At 47.0% G+C, this 25,233-nt stretch overlaps 1 protein-coding gene across 6 annotated transcripts in view; it reads right to left on the minus strand.

The window, feature by feature from the left end:
- The window catches only part of MGRN1 (mahogunin ring finger 1), a 106,192-nt gene that overhangs the window by 41,534 nt on the left and 39,425 nt on the right, over window positions 1–25,233 (minus strand). For 4 of the 6 annotated variants that reach the window (XM_073362743.2, XM_073362744.2, XM_073362748.2 and 1 more), the window contains 4 exons: window positions 19,656–19,773; window positions 5,432–5,498; window positions 3,480–3,512; window positions 1,770–1,822 (listed from right to left, as the gene is read on the minus strand). In XM_073362743.2, coding sequence (XP_073218844.1) covers window positions 1,770–1,822; window positions 3,480–3,512; window positions 5,432–5,498; window positions 19,656–19,773 — 271 coding nt within the window. The remainder of the gene's footprint in view (window positions 1–1,769; window positions 1,823–3,479; window positions 3,513–5,431; window positions 5,499–19,655; window positions 19,774–25,233) is intronic. The other 2 variants (XM_073362742.2, XM_073362747.1) reach the window with 1 other exon arrangement.

Below are 25,233 nucleotides of genomic sequence, written 5' to 3' on the forward strand. Positions count from 1 at the left end.
CAATTCTCACAGCTCAGGAGACAAAACTTGCTCCATCAGCCGGAGGCCATGGGGAACAGATTTCTATAAGAAGCGTTTATTATAAAGGCTGGCCACATGGTGCTAGAATATGATGCCAGGAATGCAGAGCAAGGTTCATTTCAGGACTCCAGCTCCGTAGCCACAGGAGGCTGGGCACTATGCGAGAGTGGTGAGCTCGGTCTTCTCAAGCGGATAGTGGCGAGACAAACCCCATCCCTCTGACTGTCCTGCATACAAAATTACACTGGCAGTGGATTTGGCGCTAGCTACAGCCAAGAGGGCACGAAGGCAGCAGCAAGGGGAATAACTAAGGGTCTTTGGAGAGCAGGGAACGGTGAACGCTTTGGCTACAGACGTTAATTCACCAGGCACCGTGCAACACCACTCACTTTTGTCTCATATGGAACAAGGGCCTGATCCTTCCCATAATCTCATCATAGTCCCAAAGGGGCACCTAGAGAATCTCCCACCACAGGCAACAGCCTGGCTCTGACCATTTCAGGCTTCAATACCTGCCCGGCTCTCTCCTGATTCACAGTATGGGCAGGGCCAGATATACTGGGAGAGAGCAAGTTTGCTCTTCTTGCTTCCAGGAGAATTTAGGGAAGAGGCAGGAAGAAATTCCCAGAGGAAGTGAGAGCTGCCCTTTTCCTTGTTCTAACAGTTCCCTAGCTGGCAGATGGCACCCCCAGCTGAGCTCTCTCCATCCACCGGAGGGCCTCCCCACTCCCCAAAGCAGATCGAGGAGAGACTTTTTATCCACCTCCAAGGTCAGCGAACACCACGTAAAATAACTTAATTCCCAGAGCACCTTTCCAGCCAGGGGTTTTCTCCAGCACCAACTGATTAGCCCTCCCACTCCCTTGGAGGAAGCTATCCCCACCATGTTACAGCTGGGAAAACTGGGGCAGGGAGGTTGTGCAACTTGGCCAGGGTCCCAGCAAGCCCTGAGCAGAACCAGGCTTAGACCTCAGGCATTGCAGACTCCCACACTTCGGGTACTAGTCCACGGCTCGGAAAAAGAAAAGCAAACACGCTGCTCCCTCCGATCGCTCTCCCAGCCCCTCTCGCCTTGCCCTCAAGTGCAGTTTGCACCACTAAACTCCCTGAACAACCTCTAGGTACTCCCACTAAGGTGCCTTAACAGCTGCAGCATGGAGAAGCAGTAGCTGCACTGCTATCAGACTCTGCATGCCGCGGGGGGGAGACAATCAGTACCGGGACCTATCCATACAGCAGAGTTCCCTGTAATATATCATGGTTTAGATTTGCCCTCTGGGTGGGAATAAGCTACTCTTACCATGTTCCCAAACACTGTGAGAGCCCTGGTCTTCACATATAACATAGCACCAGTTTGTAACAGGATTTGGTCTCAGACTAAACAGTCATATAGCAGATCTGGTCCTGCAGATGGATCTGAAGGCTCTGATCATACTACCATGACAGCCTTCTTTTGTCTAAACACCACTGCATTTAAACATCCTAGATGCTGGAATCATTCCAATCCTCAGGTGGCCAGGAGATGTTGCCTACAATTGGCTGGTTGACCACCACAACTCTGTGTACTGAATACACCTGCATGGGAGCTGATGTATGTTACATATGATGGTAGCGTATTATGGTAGCACCTGGGAGCCCCAGTCACATGCAAACAGAACAAAAGACAGACATTCTGTACCATGGACACTTCCATCCACATGGCTATGTGGACACACAGGAAAGGAAGCAGAACGGCAGGGCTCAGTTACCTTTTCAAATGCAGCCAGGAGAACATGAGCATGGCCAGTAACTTCAACCACCACTGGAAAGAGAGAACAACATTGGTTAAAACCTTGAACAAGGTCGGCACCTCCAAGCCCACCACACACAGAGGGAACAGAACGAGGGTTATGCTTCTCCCCGCCATTTTTCGGTGGGGAGGGGGGCGGGAAAGGGGAACAGAGAGTATTTCATGGCTATTGCTCTGTGAGGCCAATCCCCTTATGATTTGGAGCATGTTGGGGAGAAGGGGTTCAACGTAAAGAATGTAACAGCCCAGGTTATTATGACTGGGAATCCAGCTGCTGCACACAAGATGAATTATATCCCATTTCCCCCTTTAATTGGCCCATGCTGCATTTTCATCCTTGCCTGCAATGTCAACAGCTCTCCCAGTTTATACTGTCCAGCAATTCAATTAGTGACTTCTCCACATTAGCCTCTGGAGAATGGTAAACACTTGGGCCCAGAGAACAGCCCTGTAGGGCCAAATGGCACCTCCATCCTGCAGACAGCCTGTGAACCACTGCCCACTCAGATCCATTTTACCAGCTGCATCTCTCGCAGCTGTTCCATGCAATCTGGCTTCTCCTTTACAGACACCAAAGCAGTGAGAGCGAAAAGCCTGCTGGGTTTCTTTTACTCCCTAAGCTTGTTATCCTCGCAAAGAGAGACGTCAGGCTGGTTTATCTACAGCTGGCAAATCCTCAGTGTTTATTGCCTTATTTTACTCTAGTCCTAGGGATTCCCAATTCATTTATTAATTGTACCAGCAGTTTATCAAGTACAGACCCAAACATCTTGGTTTCATTCTCTGGCCCCTTCTGTCCTTCTCCCCCCACGTTTGGCCCCTTCCCAATTGGGGGTGATCTCATTCTTCTAGGAGAGCTCAAAAGCAACTGATGAAGCTTCCAGCACTGTACGCGTGGCTCCGTCAACACTCAGGAGCCAGGCAAAGACAGTGTGTTTTAGGAGTCAGACTCGTACATGCAGAGCCTCAGATGAGAGTCTGGAGGAGTCACGAGGCAAGACAAGGGGGACAAGGGGTATAACTGCCTTTGGTCCCACTCACATGACCACATGGCAACTAGCTAGGGATGCAGGGAAGGTTTTGAGTGACCTGCTGATTCTGCTGTCAGCTCCCAGGCTAGTAACGGCAGAAGGAAATGACTCTGCTTCCAAAGGGAAGGGAGCTCAGTAGGTTCCTTTGCAGCCCCAAAGGGCATAAATGACAAGGCGACCCATTCATTTGATTCTGGCTTAAAAAAGCAACATGTGGGAGGAGAAACTATGGACTCTCTTGCCAAGAGTGACTGGTGACCCTTGGGGTCACACCGAGCTCTCACAGAGAGTCTTTAGCAGGTAAAGTATAGTTGGCAAAGATAAAAGTGTGTGTATGGAGGCCAGGGGGGCTGATCCCCTCCCTGCTATCAGTGAGGAGGAAACAAGTTCCAGGGGATTTTTCTGCAAACAAGCCAGTATAAATTCTAATCTGAGCAATGGAATTAACTTCAGCTCTCCCATAAACCATTTTAAAGCCAAGTTAGAGATAGGAGAACCTAAACAGAAACTAGGCCTGTTCATGCAGGCAGCTTGCATAGCCAGAACTGGACAGTCACATGCTGCACAGAAATCTCCCCTCCATTAAGGATTTTAAACTTAGAGCAGTTCCAGTTCCAGCCCAGTAGCTTTATACTCACAGTTCTGCACAGAAAGCAAGCATCTCCTGGCAGCTTTCGGACAAACAAAGCATTTTGCTGATTGCTCTTTTCATTTACCGTTCAATTTTATTTAATGCACATGCCTATCACTTACCAGGTGATCAGAACACCTACTACTAGCTCTTTCATTCATTAAAAAGAAAGAAAAAGGCACATCAAATTTTCTCAGATCCCTTTGCGGGGTCATATACTGTGCGCGTTGATATTTTTTCCAGGAGGGGATTTAAAAGCCATTGCCTGTCTAGGTTATTAGGACAGATTTACAGAGTTTATTAAATCAAATGAGAGTGCATTATTGACTAAGAGACACTGCAGTATGCACACAGCTGTATGCTTGTTTCCTTATTCCCCATCTCTTCTTGTTCTATTTATCAGGCCATGATAGGCATTTCTATATATACGCACCACTGCAGCATACAAGTAGATTGTCAAAGCACTCCCCAGACATAATGAAAGAGACACTTTTACATCTAAGAAAAACCAAACTTCTTTACCAGTGTTACTAACAGCACCTTAGATTATTACAACTGCAAACATTTTACAACTCCTTTCCTTCATACTATATTATGCCTTATTGCTCAACTTCATGTTGGTTCATATTTGGGGATTTTTCTCAACTGGTTTTGCTTGCCATCAGTTTCTGGACAGTTTCACATTTCTGGTTCCCACGTCCTAGCACAATGCTGCAATGTTTGTGCTGGAAATGGAGTTACTGTAAATAATCTGTTGGTCTCTGCTTTGGAAGACATTACAAAAAAAACAAAAAAAAACTAGGGTGAAATCCTGGCCCCACTGGCTTCAATAGAGAAAGGACTGTGCTTACGACAAAGGTAAGCGAAATGTCTCCCATTAACTGCTGACATTCAGGAGGAGTGGTAGCCACACAAACAGCCTGCAGAGGAACAAACCTCATGCAACACGAATGGCAGTCTAGATATTATATTTATTAGCCAGCCATGCATCAAAAAAAAGCAATGAATGTTTTTAAATGGGTGAATGTATTAAAAACTGACAAATAAAAAGCTGCTCTGGCTGATTGTCAGGTAGGGCCGAAAGAATTCAGCTGCCCTTTGAACTAACCAGAGCCTTTCAACATTCAAAGTTAGGTTTCACTGTAAAAACAGTTTGATTTAACAGTGATTTGAAGAGCTTGGAAACATTAATGTTATTATAACAGCACCTAAAGATTTCACACAGATCAGGGCCTGCCTGCCTGCACATACACATAGCCAGAGGACTCGCAGTCTGATCAGACAAAGAGCAAGTATTACTATCCCCATTTTACAGATGGAAACTGAGGTGCAGCAGGATGAAGGGACTTGCCCCAGGTCACACCACAGTCTGTGGCACAGCCAGGAACTGAACCAAGGTCTGACCTAGCCAGTGCCTTAGCCATAAGACCACCCTTCCTCTCCAAATGAAATCTGAGTGTAAAAGGCACATTTGACTGTTACCTGGGCCCCTTTCCCCTGGATGTTTAAGTCACATTCCTGAAACACTGGAAACACATGGAGTCATTAAGCCCCATCCTGCATGAAGCACGTGTTTGGGGGTTGCACCCCTCTACAGCTATCTCTACATGCAAGCCAAGGGTGTGATTCCCCTGCTTATGTACATATACTCAGGCTGGAGCTAGCCCAAGTATAAAGAGCGGGGTAGCTGCAGAAACACGGGTACTGGCAGGGGAGGCATGGCTGAGTCGTGCTGAGTCCAACCCCCCCCCCCCCCCCCCCCCCCGAAACTGGTGGGTACGTACCCATGCGGCTGCTACTTGTGCTACTGAGGCTACACGGCTATGCGTGCTCTCGTTAGCTTGCTGAGAGCTAGTGTGTGTATGTGAGAGGGGGACTCAGTCACCGAGTTCACAGTGCAGACAAAGCCTCCAAGGAGCTTGGAGAACCAACCAACCAATGAAAAAGCATCTAGCTTACCATCCCCTTCATCCACTACGGCTTGGATCACCACAGGGAACACGCCACGATCCAAATCAAAGTTCAACTGAGAAGAAAGAAAACGGGGTTTCAACAATGAGAGACAAAGCCCATGTTAAGCCAACACCAAGACAGATTAAAAAGTAAGGCTCAAGACTGGTGGCTGGCTGTGGGGAGCTGTATTGTGATACAGAGTGTGGCCCACAAAAAGTGATGACTCTTTGTTAGGCCTGGGTGGCTGAGCTCCCCTCCCAGCTTTAGGGGGTGGGGCTGCCAGGGTAGAGCTGAGGCACTCTGGTGGGGTAGTACAGGGGGACGGCTCCCCGGCCACCTCCTGTGCTGTACTTGTTCTGCGGAGAGAGGACGTCATTCTGATGGGCTGTCAATCCCCACTTGCAATGAACACAAAGAATCTGTACCAAACATAAGACGACGCTTATCTTCCAGAAGGAAGAAATGAACATATTTTTAACGGGTACAGTGATTAAACAGGAAACATGGCTAGCAGACTAAGGAACCAGAGCAATTTGGATTTATTTGCACCCCACCAATTCACATATCCAAAGGAGCTCCTGTGCAATTTCCAGCTGCACAAAGTATCTAGAAAATAACTAATGCCATTAGTGATGCGTCGAAATGGTACACTGTAGTAGCAGTATCTAAGGGTAGTGTTGCAGATTTTGCCTCCTACTTTATACAAACTACGCATCACAAACTAAATATGAGTCAATAGTGAAATACTGCTACAAAAAAAGCAAACGTTATTCTGGGATACGTTAGCAGTAGTGTTGCAAGCAAGGCAAGAGAAGTAATTCTCTCTCTTTACTCAGCATTGATAAGGCCTCAGCTGGAGCACTCGGTCCCGTTCTGGGCTGCACACTTCAGGAAAGATGTGGACAAAATTGGAGAAAATCCAGAGAGGAGCAACAAAAATGATTAAAGGTCTAGAAAACATGACATGCAAAGAGTGACTGAAAAAACTGGGTTTGTTTAGTCAGGAGAAGAGAAGACTGAGAGGGGGAACATAACAGTCTTCAGTATATAAGTGGTAGTTATAAACAGGAGGGTATTAAATTATTCTTCTTATCCACTGAGGACAGGACAAGTAAGGGACTTAAATTGCAGCAAGGGACTTCTAGGTTGGCCATTAGGAAAAACTTCCTAACTCTCAGGATAGTTAAGCACTATAAGAAATTATCTAAAGAGGTTGTGGAATTTCAGTCAAAGGAGGTTTTTTAAGAGCAGGTTAGACAAACACTTGTCAGCAATGGTCTAGATAATCCTTAGTCCTGCCTCAGTGCAGGGGACTGGACTAGATAACCCACCGAGGTCCCTTCCAGTTCTGCAGTTCTGTGATTCTATCACAGCAGTAATGTCCTAAGTGTAGTAGTACAGATTTTGCTTCCCACTTTATACCTCAGCACAATAATAATAGGCTACAACATTTTAAAAGCATGTTCTTCAGCTGGTAAATTAGCAACCCTGCCTATGCCACGAAAGAAACCCAGAGTGCCGCATACAGTCCTTGATGTTAGATCACCACACGCCCCAGATCAGTCAAATTGCAATCTGGCATAAACCTCTCCCCCTGAAACACAGCACACGGATTTTCCTCTCCTGCCATGTTGTACACACAGTAGGTCAGGAACATGAATTTCAAAACAACAGCAGACAGTGACAATTTAAAATCTCACTTGAGAGTGCACAGCATAGGCCCAAATGCTTCCATTGCCTGAACTTCATAAAGCACTTTAACAACTGCAGGGAATCTTGTAAATTACAGAAAATGGAACTTTAAAGTATCGTCAGATGCCAGGAGAGGAGGTGGCTCAGGGATTCATTTCTGGAATTTTCTGAAACTACTGCATCAGTTCCCCGGCTTCAACTTGCAAGCCTAACTAAGTCTGTTAGCTACAGAGCTCTAAGTAGCTGCAGTTACACACTAAGCCATGGCTTCTCTTGTGCTCAGCATTGGCCATGAGATCTCCAAGGCAGAAGAGCAGAGTGAAAGGGACTGGCTTCCAGCTGGAGAAGGCACCAGCCCTTGGGGGAAGGGCATGGAGGAGGGCAAGAAACTCAGTACCTGAGGTTATTGAGGCTGTGGTGCCCCAAAACAGGCTGGGTTTCTTGCCCTCCTCCATGCCCTTCTCCCCAGGGCTGGTGTTATCCATGGTCCCACTTGCCCTCCAAGGCTGTTTGCAATTTAAATTGAAGGCTGACTTGAGAAGAGCCTTTCTTCTCAGCCTTTCTTCTGGACTCCTAATGAGCAAGAAAGAAGAGTCCACTGGATAAAGATGGGGCCTATTATTCACAGATTTATTTTAAGATGAACAAGTGATCATCCTAGGTCGGACTATCAGAAATGACCCTTCCAAGGCCGCTTCCTGCTCTCTGAGTCCTCCACAGTTCAGAAAATAGGAACATTTAACTACAGCACCTATCTCACAATAGTATCCAAACACTGTGTCAGACTCATCAATGTCACACACACTTATGGCACACCTGCTGTCAGATGTGCACAGGGGATCTGATCTACATGAGCAAGGTTCACACAGACATAGCAGAATACCACAGCCAAGTTCCAATTTGCAGACCAAGAGTTCTCCCCCTGCACTTCAGGATAATCACCCTTGTTCTACAAAACAGCACACACATACCACCATAGATGGGTGCCTGGGGGAATGAGAAATGGCGATCCAACTGATAACGTACTGCATTTGGTAGGAGAAAGGATAAAACCCCTAAGTCAGATCTCTGAGGTATCCAATGAGTCCTCCAACACCAACAACATAACAAAAACCCAATATTCCTACGGAAAAAAAATAAGCAGAAAATTCCTTTTAGGCCATCTTTACACATCATAAAGCAGCAAAACGACCTCACAGTGCAGATACTTTCCCTCTTTTATTGGTTCTCATTTATCAAAGCCACCAGGCCAACCAAACGCCTCAGGCAAGGAGACCCTATTCACGTGTATATCCCCAGACAGATAATTAGAAGTTCCCTAGCAACTAATCAACTTTGCCTGCAACCAGAACCCTAAAGGGCTGTTGTGGGCAATATGCTGCTTTCAAAAGCCACAATAGCTGTTTACTGCATTAAAAAAGCACTGAAAGGAGCCAGCCTTCTGCTCTTGCTGGCAGCTGAAAGCACAGTGCCTGAAGTGACATCTTCACCATGAGCTCGGGGTGCGATTCCCCTGCTCATGCTACCTGAGCATAAATAGATGTGTAGCCATGGTAGCCCGGGTAGATGCAGCAGAGGGATGGGTGAGCCATGCTGAGCACATACCCACTAGTTTCAGGGAGGTTTGGCTCAGCCGTGCCCCCATAGCCGCTACCCATGATATCAAGGCTACGCTGCTATTTATATTAGCACTAACTTCATGAGAGCCGGCACGAGCAGGGGAGTGACACCTCTAGCTCGTACTGCAGATGTAGCCTTACACACACACTTCGGATGCTAAGAATGCAGATACCCCAGTGTAGTGAATTAACAAAGCTGGCAGGAGGGGGGCCTGCTGATTCAAAGGAGAGAGGCTGGAAAACATACCGGGGAAAGATGTTGCCAGGCTCAAGAGGCTCAATGAACATCTAGCCTTTCCTTCCAATAGGGTAAAAATGGACTTGAACTGCTCCCCCCACCCCAAACGCAAACCCTAGAACTCCTATGCCTTCAATTTCACAGGAATAATGAGACCAGAGCATGCATCTGTAGCGTATGAGACTTGAACCTCTGGGGACATGTTCCTTTCTCCCCACCCCATGCTTCCTAGGTTTCTCTCTCCCCAGCTCTGGATGCTGCAGAGAGCCCAGGGCGTCAGATGCTGGGCCAGCAGCCACTGTGACTGCCATTCAGCGTCTGCACAGGCACCAAGAGCCAAGTTGGAGGCTGCATGGCTGGTCTTTGCCTGCTGCCATGCTGTGCACCCTGCTGCCAGACAGAGCTCCTTCCTGACCCTGGCTCTTCAGCGCAGCACCAGGGCACGCAGCCCCATCCACTTGCCCTGCCAGACAGACAGGCAGCCTGTGCAGGGAAAGCAGAGGGGACTGCGCTCAACGGCTAGAGTCAGTAGGAGGCCAGTAATCACGGGTGTATCTGTCCACTCCCCTCCCAGCCCTGAGCCCAGTCTGCTTTCCCTGCCCAGCACTGAAGGGCCAGAGTTGGGAGGGGAGTGGAAAGATGCACCTGTGAGTACTGACTGGCCCCCTGCTGTAGAAATATGAGATAAAAGGTGTCCCAATTTAGTAAGAGACAGGTAATTTTCCATTTAAATATGCGATGTCCCTTGTAATACAGGACTACTGGCACCCTACCCACAAGCCAGGCTGAATCACAATGGCAGGAGGTAACAGAGCTGCGAGGGGATGACACTGCCCAGGCTCATTCCATGGCTACCTGACGGCTTCACTTTCCAGCCCTGCCAATCCGGCAGTAGTGATAAAGAAATCAATGCCTGCAAGCTATGGGTCACTAGATTCCCTCAAAGCCACAGAAAGACCCGATTCCAGAAAGGGCTCACACAGCTGCTTCACAAAAGCAAAACATTGTGAGAAAGGAAAGTGTCTGTGTTCGTTCTGAAAGGCGCCAGAAGAGGTTTGGACACATCCCCACATGCCAGCGTCGTGTGCGCGCACTAGAAAAGGAAGAAAATGATGAATTCCTGCAGGAAGTTACAAAAAAGTTCCAGATGCTCAAGGTTCACTCTGGAAATGGAGGAGTGAGAATGATGGTCCACAGTATGAGACAGGTTATATACCACATCTTCTCCTTGGGTCACAGACAGGCATCCAGATACGCTCCTCCTGGTATCTGTACTGATGACCAGCTTTTCTGGATCCAACATCAGGTAGCTGTTAAACAGACACTCTCGCTCATTGGGTTTGATCAGCAGCAAAAGGTCAGAACATTTTAATCTTTAGGTTTCGCCATTCTTACCCAAATGAGTCAAATGGGAGCAGCTCACTCCTCTCAGAGGTATTGTTTCAGGCTGTCTGCAGCCAGAGGCAGACGGCACTGCACAGTGGTTACAGGCAGTTTGCAATTTGAAGGTTATCTTCATGGGGCTAGAGACTTAATTTCAAAGCAACAACACTTGTCTTCTAGAGCACGAGACATCCACCAATGAAAAAGCAGTCCTCACGGAGCAGCAGTGAGCCTCTCCAATTGGACCCCTTATCTTGTTTTTTCCCCAGACTTCATCTAGGACTGATTTTATCACCTAGTATCTCAAAAACAGAATGCTTTATAACTGTTGACAGCTGGAATTCCAAACATCCAGAGCACTCCTTTTCAGCTGTGTAGTTTCTCAGCAGGAGACCCTGAGTATATCTGGCAAATCGGGGGCAGGGAGGAAGGGGGAGAGGAGAAACAAGAGAGAGTAAACTCTCATGTAGTTAAAAGCATAATACCCAAGAGAGCTTCTGAGTAGGGATAACTATCCTGTACTGCACTTGAAGTTCTAGCATGTCTTTCCATCTCTAACTGCTATGAGCTGAATTTTAAACCTAGTAACTTTACCCACAGTTGTTCATGATGTTCCTTCAGGGGAGCTGAGAATGGCTTCATTTTCAAACCATGGCACAAGGGGCATTTCTATAGAAAACAGAGACCCACCGTCCCATTACCTCTCTGTTCAGTGTGCTTCCTTCCATTAATTATAACCTAAATTTTAAAAGGTTTCAGAGTGGTAGCTGTGTTAGTCTGTATCAGCAAAAATAACGAGGAGTCCTTGTTATTTTTGCTATTTTTAAAAGGTGTAACAGTGGATCTCTTAGGCCTGCGCTGCACTAAAAAGTTAGGCCGATCCTGCTACATCACTCAGAGTTGTGAAAGATCCACAACCTGAGCCATGTAGTTTAGTTGATCCAGTACAGAGCGTGCTGGGTTGATGGCCTCATGGATGGTAGATGGCCTCTCCCACTGGTGTAGGTAGGGTCTACACTGAAGCGCTATGGCAATGCAGCTGAAGTTGTGCTGCTGTAGCCCTTCAAGTGTAGAGCCCTCAGATACAAAGTAGACTAGTACCACCTACCAAGTACAATGTGGCCCATTAAATACCCTGTTGCACTGCCACCAGACGGGCAGCATACGTAATATCTTAGGCCTATCAGGCTGCAGCAAGCTCCCAGGGCTAGAGTAGATCTTCACTAGAAAAGCTGCAGCAGCACAGGGGTTCTTCCCTCGCTAGGTCAACGGGATCTACACTGGGGTTAGGTTGGCTTAACCAAGTCGCTCAGGGGGTGTGGATTTTTCACACCCCTGAGCGAGGTAGCTGGGTCAAGTCAACTTTTTAGCATAGACCTGGCCTTAGTCCAGATTTCCACTACAAACTTATGTCGACAGAAGTTAGGTCGGCACAGAGCTGCTGCAGTTGGTACACTGCTCATGTGCGCGCATACCGGCCCCTTTGTGTTGGCAGTGTGCATACTCACCAGGACTGCTTGTATCGATGCAGAGTGTGGATAGGTATCCCACTATGCAACTCACCACCTGCCAGCACACTGTATTTTGGGAAGTCTTGGCAATGCATGATGCGGCCAAAACGAGTCGCACAAGACTGACTGGGAGCACGGGGTCAACTTCCCAGTTTGCAGCTGTCTCCATCCCATAATTTTATCTGTATCCCAAAATCTTTGCACCTTTTTTCAAAATCCCCCAAACCCACATGGCCCTCTTCGCTGTCCGCCACGTCTGACAGAAGCATGGCACGTGTATAACTCTGCACTAGTGTCATGAATGTTGCAAGCACAGGGCGCCTGATCCTGAGGAATTTGCAGAGATGCAAGAACTACTGAATGAGTGAGGAACGTGACATTTCCCTGGAGGATAGAGTGCTGTGGGCCATAGCGAGCACCAATTCAAGTTTGTGGGCAGCATTTGCGGAGCAGCTGCAGATGGTGGAGTGCCACTTCTGGGACTGAGAAACAAGCACCGACTGGTGGGATCACATCGTAATGCAGGTTTGGGATGACGAGCAGTGGCTCCAGAACTTTCAGATGCGTAAGGCCATATTCCTGGATCTGTTTGCTGAGCTTGCCCCAGCTCTCCAGAGTAGGGACACCAAAATGAGAGCTGCACTGGCAGCAGAGAAGCGAATGGTGATTGCATTGTGGAAACTTGCAATGCCAAATTTATACCGGTCAGCAGGAAATCAATTTGGAGTCGGGAAATCCACTGCGGGGACTGCTGTGATGCAAATGTGCAAGGCCATTAATCGCCTCCTGATACGCAGGGCTGTGATTCTCGGCAATGTGCAGGACACAGTGGATGGATTTGCAGCAATGGGGTTCCTGAACTATAGTGGAGCAATAAACGGCACACACATCCCTATTCTGGCACCAGACCACCACGCCACAGAGAGTACATCAACAGAAACAGCTAATGTTCCACAGTTGGGCAAGTGTTGGTGGATCACTGGGAACACCTTACTGATATCAATGTGGGCTGCTCAGGGAAGGTGCACGATGCTCTCATCGTTAAGAACACAGGACTGTTCAGAAAGCTGCAAGCAGGGACTTTCTTTCAGCAATGCAGAATGACAGTTGAGTGCACTTTTGGTCATTTGAAGGGACGCAGGCGTTGTTTACTCAGTGACCTCAGTGAGAAAAATAAGCCAATGGCTATTGCTACCCGTTGTGTCCTGCATAACATCTGTGAAGCAAGGGGGAAAAACGTTTCTGGCGGGTGGAGGCAGAGCAGCTGTCTGCTGAATCTGAACAGCCAGATACAAGGGCTATTAGAAGAGTTCAGTGTGGAGCTACACAGCTCAGGGAAGCTTTGTAAGACCATTTTAACAGTGAGCCACAGTAGCATGTGTTGTTGTAGTGGACTCTACCTCACCTTGCTCTTTAGTGGCCTGGTAGGAATCGTGTGGTGATTGCTGTACGTGTAGTAATAAGAACATTGTCAATGCACCTATTAATGTTGTTTCTGAATGACCTTATGAGTTGTGAGACACTTTGCAGTAACAGGTAATTGGTTGCTTTCAGAACTGCTGAGCACTCAGCAGCATCTGTTGTGAACTAATAAAAATGAATGGTTACAAATAATAGAATTTTATTCTGTAACAACTTCAGTGCAAAAAGAACCCGTGCAATTTCAAAACAAATCCATTAAAAATGGAATAAAATGGAATTTATTAAGAGAACAGAACTTGTGAAGGGGAAAGAACATTCATGCCCATTTCAGCTACAAATACACCGACTGTGGCTGTCATGGGTCAGTGATTGTTTTTCATGTGCCCCCGGGTGGAGCGGCAGGGGTACTGCAGTGACCCCTGATTACACGTGAAATGTTGAGGAGGGGGTGTGTAGGGAGGTCCCAATATTGGGTTCTCAATGGGCTGCAAAGAGAGGTGAGCCTGGGATTGTTAAACCTGCAACAGAGTCTGCAGCATCTGTGTTTGCTGTCTGAGAAGCCCCATTATGTCTTGGTGCGTCTCCGTCTCCTTGTCCTGCTGGAACTCCTGAGCCTCTCTCCTCCACTCTTTCCTTCTCCAGGTGTCCGCAAAGTTCATCCTCCAGGCCCTGTGCTCATGGTGCAGTGGAGTACAGGATCTCATTAAAGATGTCATCCTGAGTTCTTCTTTTTCTCCTCCTCATCTGGCTCTGCCAGTATGGAGGGGGAGACCCTGAAGGTCGCAATGGCAGCAGCTGCAGATATAAACACACAGAGGTACCACTGTCAGCATATTCACCACAGAAAGCAAAACTTAAGATGCTTAATTCACTCCCGTTGCTCCTCTAAAGCTTTAAGCTCTGCATTCTCGCTTCTACTTGGGATTGCTTGTGCACGGCACCAGTCACTGCACCAGCCATGGTGAGTATGATCCACTGGGGGTAGGGGAAATGAGGAGGGAATTGTTTGATCACAGGATTCTAGTTGTACAAGGCAATGGCACTGAATACTGAATGGCACAGACAGTGGTGATTTTAACTGATATCTCAGCCCTGAGGGTAACAGAGGCAGAGAGAGCACAGCTGCTGCTGGTGTCCCAGAGCTGCCCGGCTCATATGCTGCTAGCCTGTGTACTGCAATGCTGCCTGCTAAAATGATCACCAAGTGGCATGGGACAGCGTCCTACCACGGTAGAAGAAATAAGACAGCCCTCCCTAGCAACCTTCGGCTGACAATGGAAGAGGACTGCAATGAAAGTTTCATTGAGATCTCCATGGAGAATTCAAGGGACATCCCTGTGTACATAAACATGTGGCCCCCTTGCCTAACTCTAGAGGGGAATGAAAACCTGATAGCAACTCTACCTCTCTTGGTTGTACCACTCCCTCTTCTAGCAAGAATCAATTAATAAGAATGTCCTGCTACTTTGGAGATGCCACCCCTGTAATTGAAATATTTATCCACACACACTTACCAAGGCTCTTTACCCTACAGTGAACTTGCCCAGGATCAAAAGGCAGGACTGGCTGGATTGCGGTGGAATCAAAAACAGGTCCTCACTGTGCAGCTGGATTCCCCCGGTCACCTGTCTCCCATATTCCTCCTCCTCCTCTTCCACATCCTCCTTGCTGTTCATGGCAGGGACCTGTGACTCAGGCTCCTCAGAGTGCTGGGGGTGGTGCTGGGGTCTCCACCGAGGATAGCAAACAGATCTTTGTAAGAGCAGCAGGTCTGTGGCTCGGCACTAGACCGATTGTTGGCCTTCCTGGCCTTCTGGTACACCTTCTGCAGTTCCTTGACTTTCACGCAGCACTGCTGGTGGTCCCTGGTCATGCCCCTTCTCTTGCATCCCCTGAGCAATTTGCTCACAGATGTCAAGGTTTCTACTACTGGTTCAGATCTATGCCTGCACAGCCTTTTCTCCCCACAGGCCCAGGAGATCCAATATCTTCTGCCTACTCCAGGCAGGAGTGTGCAGCCAGCATGGTCAACTGCGCAGTTTCACTCAACAAGAGAGAGCTGCTAGGTGTGGTCGACAAGCCAGGCAATCAGGAAAAGGAATTTCAAAAATTTGCAGGGCTTTAAGGGGTGGAGGTGGGGGTTCTGGTCTCCGTGACCTCGGGGAAGCAGAGTTCACAATGATGACCAAAGCAGTCAGTGTGGGGCATTGTGGGACAGCTGCTGGAGGACAGTTAAGGTCGACATAAGTAACACGGCGTCTAGCACTCGCACTGCATTGACCTAAGTACAATGGCTATGGCTCTTCGCTGCTTATGGTGTCAGCGTAATGGGGCACTTCCATTGGTGGGAGACAAAGTTAAGAATAGACAAATGCACAACTAGGTCCACGTACGCTATCTTGCATCGACCCAACTTTGCAATGTAGACCAGTCTTAATTTACTTTGTGGAGGGTGCAGGAGAACAGAAAATTGGGAATCTACCACCTTTTCGTTCCTAGCTTCAGTCTAATCATTACAGAGGCCGAATGTTCTAGGAAATGTTTAACTATGGTTAGTCTACAGGCTTCCTAGAAAAATTTTCAGTTCTCAACTATATAATGACATGACTATGTATCAATTTAGACCAGTTGCTATTAAAGGTCTTGTGACTGAAACCACTTCCTGTCTCAGCTCAGCCTCAAACACTGCGAGATCCTCTGCAGGGGTTTGCTGCATCTCTAGCTAGCCATTTCTATACCACATTTTCAAAACTACCATGTCTCACTCCAAACATTCCCAACTCATTAAAGATAATTGACTAAGGTGCAGCTGAAAGCAGCTCTTAGGTTCCTGCTCCACTTCCTGCTCCCAATCTACTATTGCAAGAGCACAGCTACATTTTGGCACATTTGGCGGGGAAAGCATAGGCCAGAACTACTTTGTGAATTTGTGCACTGTCTGAATGTACGGTCTCCCGAAGGCTGCACTTCATGTTCCCTCTTGGATGTGTAGAAGACAGTCTTTCAACAACGAAAGCCTCTTAGTACAGTTTGCCAATGAACCAACACATCTGTAAAGACAAACTAAAACATGCACTTAGTAAGGTTTATCCAGCCAGCCACCCCAGGCAAGACTGCTTTCCATCCTGTCATATGGTCAAGGGCTGTGTCATATACAACCACTGCAGTAGGCAAAAGCATGAACTCCATCTTATTCTGACAAACTAACAGTGAAGCTGGCAAGCAGTCCACAGGGTTTAAGTGAATACAGCTGAACAGCAGCACACAGTGTGATGTCCGACAGGAGTGCTGCATTTCAGAGAGTAGTTAGGAAGACCTAGCCACATGCATATTATTGGGCATGGAGGGGGGAAGGGAACGTAGATACACACACAGAAACCCTCCTCTGAGCCATGCTGCCTGTTCTACATTTGCTCCCCAAGCAGGACTCCCAGTGAAGTCAGTTGCAGACCTGCCAGACGGCAGGGCTGATTATGCAACAGATCAGCAGAGTGGATCAGCAGAATTTGGTCCGAAGAGGAGATGGGAAGGGGGTTTACAGCTTATGTTTCTATAGTACCTCTGACTCCAAAGAGCTTTGAAGACTTGACCAACAGATGTGCAATACACAGATCACCTCCACCTCTGCTGACACACAGCTGTTTAAAGACTAGTTGCAAAACTTTTGCTAAGAGTTAAAAACCTGTTTGCACAATTACAAGTGACTCTGGCTGGTGGCTCTGGCTGGTCAGAAATGCCATTAACAGAGGATTTGAACAAATTTGCTTTTCTAAGAGGCTGAGGAGAGTCTGGGCTGCCAGCATCTTGCTTCCTTCATCAGAGTGAGTGACAAAGGGAACGAAAAGCAGGGCTGAGAATGGGACAGTTCTTTCAGCTGTCGTAGGTGTACTTGTGAGGTCATCTACTGGCAGAGAAACTAGAACATCTGCAGCCCAGATTTCTCAGGATCATGGGGAAGAGCCTGGTAATTGCCTTACGGTTTGTTTTGAAACTATGGTTAGGGGTGTATTTTACCAATGGCTATTCACTCTGCTGGGATTGCACAACATATATAGGGTTTTTTTTGTTTCCACGTTTAACCATGCACTGCAACATTACAACAGTTTGGGACAGGAAGTGAATATCATCATATCCAGTTGAGCTTGGACAGCAGGGTGAGGGTTAGAGAAAGTCCCTATCTTGGCTGGAAACTGGCCAAAACACCTGGATTAACACCACTCATAATACTCTTCTGAGCAGAGAGCATCATTAACCACAAACGGCCAAGACCTTGGTATTATAGCTCATCAACAAGGACAGCACCTCTAGCAGCAAAGCTTCCCACAGTTCCATGCTGGGGCACTGGTATGTTACTGACTCAAAGGACGCCACTTCCTCTAGCACATAGGCGAGGAAAGTACTTAGCTAAAGAAAACCCAGCCTTCCATAGTTAGTGATACGTGACAAGTTCCGAGGATAAGCTAAAGGAAATGGTATTGAGGAAGCCAGTCAGATGTGCCTACTAATCTTGTCCCAGGAGACAAAAATAAAGGGAATTTAGGAACTGAAATGAGGCAAATTTAAAACAAATCAGAGAAAATGCTATTTTGTACAGAGTACAGTTCACATGTTGGTCTCAAAGATGCGACTGAGATAGACTTCAGCATGATTAAAATACCGGGTAATAACTCATTTATATGAACAGGGAACCCTTACAGCTCCCTAGCTAGGTTTAGAGGCACATTCACCATCAGTATTTTAGTAATTTGACAACTATGCCGTCCAAGGGTGGTTAACATCAGTTATGGTAAACACGATATTTTAAACTGAGAAAGATCCCACCCAATATTTACTTAACTGGCAGGTGCTGGGAAAAATGGAAACAAAAGAAAAGAAATGCAGTGACTAGCTCATTCACCTCTGATCTCACAATCCTCCTCTGCAGTAAGGTGCGCCATCATTTTGAAATTAAAATCAGCAGACATAAAAGCCTCACCCTAAGGCTGATAAACCAGATAGAACAGTGAAATTAAACGTACCAAAAATGCTGTTAAACATACAAAGAAACCCAGAAAAAACACCAATCTTTTTCTCGCTAATCTCTCAGTTCTAGGAAGGTAGGCAAGTTACTTGTAATAACAGTAACTAACATGTCACACAGTATCATTTTGGAGTTGACAGATCCCTTTATGTTTTGGGCCCACATGACTTGATAGAATCCCTTTCATTTTCTTGTAAGAATCTTCTTATCTATCAGATACCGGACAAAGGGAAGCTTATGGAAGGCTATACATAAATGCTCACTTTCCCAACCAACACAGCTCCAGTCATGGTGATCTTGAGTTCTTTGAAACCCGTGAATGAATGCAAATGTGCCTTATAGGCTCAATTACCTTTGTAGTATCTTTCCAAAAGGGCTATGGTGAATTCTCCATTACTGGCAACTTTTAAATCAAGATTTGGGGGATGCTTTTCTAAAATCCCTGCTCTAGTTCAAATAGGAATGATTGTGGGGCAGTTCTCTGGCCTGTGTTACACAGGAGATCAGGCTACATGATTGCAGTGGTCCCTCATCCCTTCCGGCCTTGGAATCTATGAACACATATGCGCCCCCTCAATATTCTGTAACAGACACACACTAGGAAAAAACAAACACACGCTGATTCACCAGTAGGACATCATGAGAAATGGAATACTAATACTAATTCACAGCTCAGAACACAATTCAAAATTGTACTCTTTTCTAGAGAAGATAAGTATTTATTTTCAAAGCGATCAAATTCCACCCTGCTTGTATGATTCTGACTTCCTTTGATGGGGTAAAAAAAAAAGTGAATATTGTAACTGGGGACTCTCTCTTTAAAAAGAAGTTTACTTATCAATCATGTGGTTTAATACGTTTGCTAAGTGGACCCAACTTTTCTGCAGGCTCTGTGTAACCAGACACATTACTAGGTGATAAATGCCTCTCTGAAGGGGACTTGCGTTCCTGAGCTCCCACAGTGCCCTGATCAGTTGGGAGAACATCACATCAAGACTGGATGAAAAAGCAGCAGCTTCCTCTGGAGATGGCACCAGTGTCATTCACCCAGAGAGCTGTAGATAAGTTCCAATCTACTCCAGGTATCTGAGATCTCGACAGACAGTCCAACCCGCCCCAACCCATGCCCCCTTTTTTTTTTTGGCTTAATATACCTACCCAACAGTTGTCCTGAATGTTTCAGACCCATTTTTCCCAGGGCCCTTCACCCCATGCTGACAGATCATGCCACGGCAACTGTGACTGGTAATTTTCCAGCTACAACTCAGGAAGTTAAATAAACAGAGCCCAGTGTTTCTGGAACAACAGGGTTTTGGAGAAGAGGGAAATCTAAGGAGAGATTTACCTCATCGTCCTTCCAGTCTGAGAAATCAATCTTGAAGGAAGGCAGGGAGAATTGCTGGCTCACCCCTCTCTTGTAATGAACCGTCTCTGACTGCAGAGAAGGATTCTTTGTGCTGTATCTGGAGAGGGGGCAAAAAAGAAAACTCAATGTAACAAGTGATTGCTCTGTGCTGGACTCTAAGAAAGTCATTCACGCCTGCAGCCTCCCAGGAATCACAAATAGCTGCTCTGAGAAGTGGAGCTGGCAGGGGCTGGCAGCCATTCACTCTGGACACAAAAAGGAAGGGAAAGTGAGCACAGGAGAGGGAAAGAGCGCAAGAACACAGCCTTGATCTGCAGTCAAGTTGATCAGTTCCATAGTGGCCTGGATGGGAATATTAGTCAATGGGGCAGCACAAAGCACTGCAGACAAGGGACCCCAGCCTAGCAAAGGCTGACCCCAGAGGTCTGGAGTATGGGTACTGGCAGCACGTATTTTAACAGGCTCAGGTCTCCTCAATACTTTTGAAGAGGAAGCCTGGCCCCTGCCCTCAATGCACAGCTGAAAGCTTGAGCAGTGATCTAACAGTGATAAATCTTTCCACACCTCCCCTCACTTGCTGACAGGCTGCCTGCGTCCCGCCTGCGATGGCATTTGGCTCCCTCTAATGGCTGCACACAGAGAGCAGTGGCAGCTTAGCATTGGATCAGCATTTGGGCCAAGTAGCAGGAACTAAATTTGATACCCTCCTCTCACACCCATGTCTCCAAGCCCCATGCCCCTTTCCCTCCCTGCAAGAGCAGCATCCTTGATCTGAAGGCAGTACAACTCCACTAGCTCAAGGGCACCCCCCACCAGCCGCACCAACACCAGATCCAGGGGTGTTGGCCAACTTTCCCTCCACACCTATGGCGGAGTGACAGTTATTCCCTTGTTAGGGTCTTACTCTGAAACCAAGGCATCACCTGGAGCAGTAGGGCCAGCTGCCACCCTCCAGGCCTTCTGCACTTGTAATCGGCTGGGTTCTCTATCCTAACCCAAGTTAGAAGTTCCAGCAGGGCTGTAAGCATCCAAGGAAACTTCCACCTGGTGCCACTATTTACTGTGTCCAGGGTGTAAGTGGTATCTTACAAATCATAGGGGAAGCAAAATGTCCCGGGTGCAAGCTAATGCAGAAATAATGATCCTTGAAGGGTGTTTAGCAGAGTTCAAACCAAGGACCTACAGTCCAGACCTTTACGTACTTGAGCTAAAGGAGTAACTCCATTGGTTAGCCATAGTAATAGGCTGTTATCCTCACTATTCTCCGTTGTAAGGGAGAGGAATAGCAGCAGCTCTGTAAAAACAAATGGTTTGAAAGAGGGGCTTTGCGCTTGCTCAAAGAGCAGGGGCTGGAGAGAAACCAAGCAAGGGAGGTGAGGAGAATGGGAGGCGCGGCTCTTGAGGTGAAAGAGGATGAGAGAAGGGCAGAGCTGTGTGAAGGGCAAGACCATGGCTCTGAGGAAAGTGTGCAAGGAAAGAGGAAACCAGGGAGTAGAAGCACCGCTAGGAGATCTGGATTCAGCATCTTTAAAGGATCTGACTAGCCCTTTTGTGATACAGAAGCGGAGCTCGCAGACTGTCAGGAACTAAAGCACCTGCTGTGGCTGGAAAGCACACTTGCAACTTCCACGGTAACTAACGCAAAGCGCGTGGAAAAGAGATGGTAAGACAGCTCCCACAAGGGCTCCAAAGAACACGACAACAGCCACTACCACCTAGTGTGCCCTGCCTCTGCTCCAGCCAGGAGCACGATGCAGCTCCCACATATTTACACAACAGCAGTCATCTCCCTCACGTTTTCTGTCTTGCATTTAGAGCTTAAAGCTTCCCAGAGCTCCATAATAATGCTTTTGTTGCCATGGTTGCATGGTACAGTTGGTTGGCTCCTTAGATGCACTTTTAACTAGCTGATAGCTCCATTTCCAGTGTGTTGGTTGGCAGTGTAAAGCAGGGGATCTTCTCTTCAGAGTCCACAGCAGGCTGCTCCAGGACAGCTACACCGCTCACCCACCTAACAGCCGAGAGGTTTAATGCAGTTCTGACACACGTGATCAATAATTAGCTATCCACAGCCTGTTTTGAGCACCACTGCACACCTACCATTAAAAAGCACCAACCCAGGGAAAGCACCTGCTCATCTGCCCTTACCCTTACACGCTCAAGCCAATACTTTCAAACTGGGGGCCTAAAGTTAGGCTCCTAAATCCACAGTCAAGTCCTTAGGATTTAGCCGCCTGATTGTCAGAGAAGCTGAGCACTTACAAATCCCACTCAAGCCCGTGGGAGCAGGAAGCTTGGAGAAAAAAAGAGACCACTTCTATTTTAGGAGTTTAAACGTCTGATTTTAGGTCTCCCAGTTTGGCCTCAGCTATCTTGGTGATGAGCACAGTATAAATGTCTGGAGGAGAAAGAACTGCAGATGTCTTACCCAGCCGGCCTGAGCCAAAAATTACATGCCCCAGGCAAGCTCCCCAGTTGGTGTACACTGGCATAGTTACACTGGAAATCCATTGCCACGACACTGACACCAGCTAAGAACCTGGCTGGTAGAATTTTGCCAGGCTGATTAGACAGTCAGTGGAACCACTTGCATGGGGTGCCAAAGACTGATTTTGCAAATTAACAGCTGGGTGAATAAAAAAAAAACATCCAGGGGACTGCACTAAAACGTGCTTTGTTCATTCTTGCTGGGGTAGTTTCATTTTAATGATTTATGACAATACTTCACAATGTACTAGAAAAATGTTCAGAACAGTACAGCATAAAAATAACAGCTGTAGTAATAGGAGATCTCGCTGCAACTCTGTTATTAAAGTGCTGTGGGGAGGTGGGAAGTGACAGCTGCTTTGTGTGTGAATTATAGGGTACGCAGGTGAGTGTGGTTTTACTTACTATACAGTCAAATCAGCTACAGCAAGCACATGGTGTCCCAAGTCAGGCATAGGCATCACTTCAATTCAATTGGGATTTTATTGGCAGAATACACTAGACAAATGTTGCTAAAGGCTGAGTATGAAAAGCCAGACCCCTTAGGTCTCTGTCAGAGGCAGTTAGGACTCATGCAGGACAGGTCACACACAATGTTTGGGGTTTGATTCTGTGTCCGTTTGTATGTCCATTCCTGACCTGGTGGTAGGTTGCCACACAGTGCAATGTCAACTCTCTCCTTTCTCCCAGGAAGAGGCATAGCTTCTCCGCACCAGCCCTGGAGAAACTGTGGCCGAGTGTGTGAAATCTGCCCTTTGGCAGGCAGGTTTCACCATCCCAAGACTGTAGCAGGTCTAGATTTGCTAGCTGGACTTATTGTGTAAAACGTGCTGCACTCATATTTACTCTAACCAGCATGCCCAAGTTGTTCAGCTAGTGCAGCTGCAGAGAAAGGCAAGAGGGGGCTAAACTCTTATTAAAGAAAGAGGGTTTACCTGTGGGCAGTGAAATCTCTGGAATTTAGTTTTATGGCATAGGAGTTTCAAGCACTATAGAATTTCTTTGGGGGCTGCTATCTGTATGGCTCAAAGCAGGCTTTGGCCTTAAAGAGAGGAGTAGGTTTGTGCACAGCAGTAAATACCCAGCCCTGGATTGCTTCACACACTTCTGCTATAGACACTCATGCTTAATTTGACTTCTCTGTACAATCAAGGAGAAAGGACTTTCACAGGCCATGAATAAGCATGAGACTATTAAGTGACAAGAGGCTCATCTAGTCCTGCTGCCTCCTTTCTGTACACACTCAAATGAATGCAGCCAGTAGGCCAAGGCATACATTTAATTAGCTGGTTCACCACCATCAAAAGGAATTAAGTTCAAAATCCCACATTCAAACAGATGGTAAGTGACCCAGTGTCACATGGGCTGTCACTTTAAAAGAGACAGGATTGGGTGGGGTGGTTTTGCAATACCTGATACTAATAGAAATGAAATGTAATAAATCATTCCAATGAAATCAGCTGTGCTTCATTGTGCCTGCAAGCAAACAGTGCAGTATAAGTAATTTAGGGAAGAGCATCTCTTGTCTCTAAAGCACATGGAAAGGAAAAGCTCTGCACAAGTACTGAACAGTATCCTCACACAGAGTTAGAAACCAAAACTATTAGGTCACCTTTGGCAGCACAGGATTGTTCCTTGAAGTGCATGTCCAGCCCAAATGGCTAGTTTTAAGTGACTCCAGTCATGGGGCTGACTCCAACTCTTTCCCTTAGGGGACTACTAAACGTTCATACCTCACAGTTAGGAAATGGTTTTATGACATTCAGCAAGACACCTGCAGCTGTAAAATCCCTAGGGACCCTGTTTTAACGAAGAGCATGACATGCCAGTGTGGTGTGAGGCTTTGGACAGATTAGGGAAGGGAGCTCAAAGCCACTAATCATGCAATGAAACACACAGGCTGCTCATACCACACACACATGCTATCTTCCCCAGCCTAACAGACTCCAGAAAACTCAGCTGTCTCATGAAACAGACAGAGAAGTCTCAAGCAGAGAAGAGACTCCTTCTGTCTTCAAGATGGATTCCCATGGTACTGATGCCATTCCTTTTCTAATTGGAGTGCTGAGCCATTCTGGGAGGAGATTTCCTTTTGTCTTTGAAATGGACCCCAGTTCTCTCAGCAAAGGGAAGGAGACCTATTAGCTCTGGATAGAGCTGCAGGATAAGCAGGCCGGGGGGGTTGTGGTCCATGGAGAATGGTCTCTGCACAGAGAGCTGAGAGTCCCTCCTCCAAAATGCAGCAAAATGACTCTAAGAGGCCCAAGCCATGCTCCAAGCCGGGGACTGAAACAAACATCATGTTAGTACGATTAGGGATTGTGAGGTGGGTCTTTCAGCAAAGTAGCCAGGGAAGTGAGCTTCAGCCATTTAGAACTTCCAAGGAGCATGCTGCAGACTGGTGGCTAAGAGGACACGTTTGCCTTGGCACCTTTGGAGGAAGCCTCTCCTGCTTCAGAGATTGGCTTCCACTTAAGAGGAAAAAGTGACTTTGGTTTTCAGAGAGATCCTGCTCCCCCCTGAAGCGCTGGGCATATCAGTCTGAAAGGGGTGAGAGGGGGCATTGATTCTAACACACACAACAGTTGCACACACTGACCCTTCAGTTTAGATATTAGTGTCAAACCAATGGAGATAAAGTACCCTCAACGATCGTGCACTCCAATTAGTGTGCTAAAAATGCAGCTCTCCACTTTGAGGTGTTCTAAATGCAGCCCAGAGTTGTTTTTTCCACCAGAACTTGGAGAATAAATCAAAGCAATTATAGTGTTTGCCCTTACAGAACTGCTTGGCAAAGCTAAAATCAGGGCTTTAAAAGAACGTTTTTAGTAGCAGCGTGCTAAATCCAGAGAAGCAGAGATACCCACTTCAGGCAGCTGCACTAGCCCCAAGATGTGCTTACAAAGCTGCCGCCACCATCACATGGGAAAATAGTCTGGGTTGAATTAAAGCAGTTTATAAAGTCTATATTTGCTGCTCTCTTCCCCAGATCCCTATTATCTACCACATCTGCATTAAATCAGGATCTTGGCTTCAGAAGAGTCCATCGGCTTCTGTTGCAACCATAACC

Source organism: Lepidochelys kempii, chromosome 10, assembly GCF_965140285.1.
Source record: "Lepidochelys kempii isolate rLepKem1 chromosome 10, rLepKem1.hap1, whole genome shotgun sequence".
Classification (NCBI taxonomy): domain Eukaryota; kingdom Metazoa; phylum Chordata; order Testudines; family Cheloniidae; genus Lepidochelys; species Lepidochelys kempii.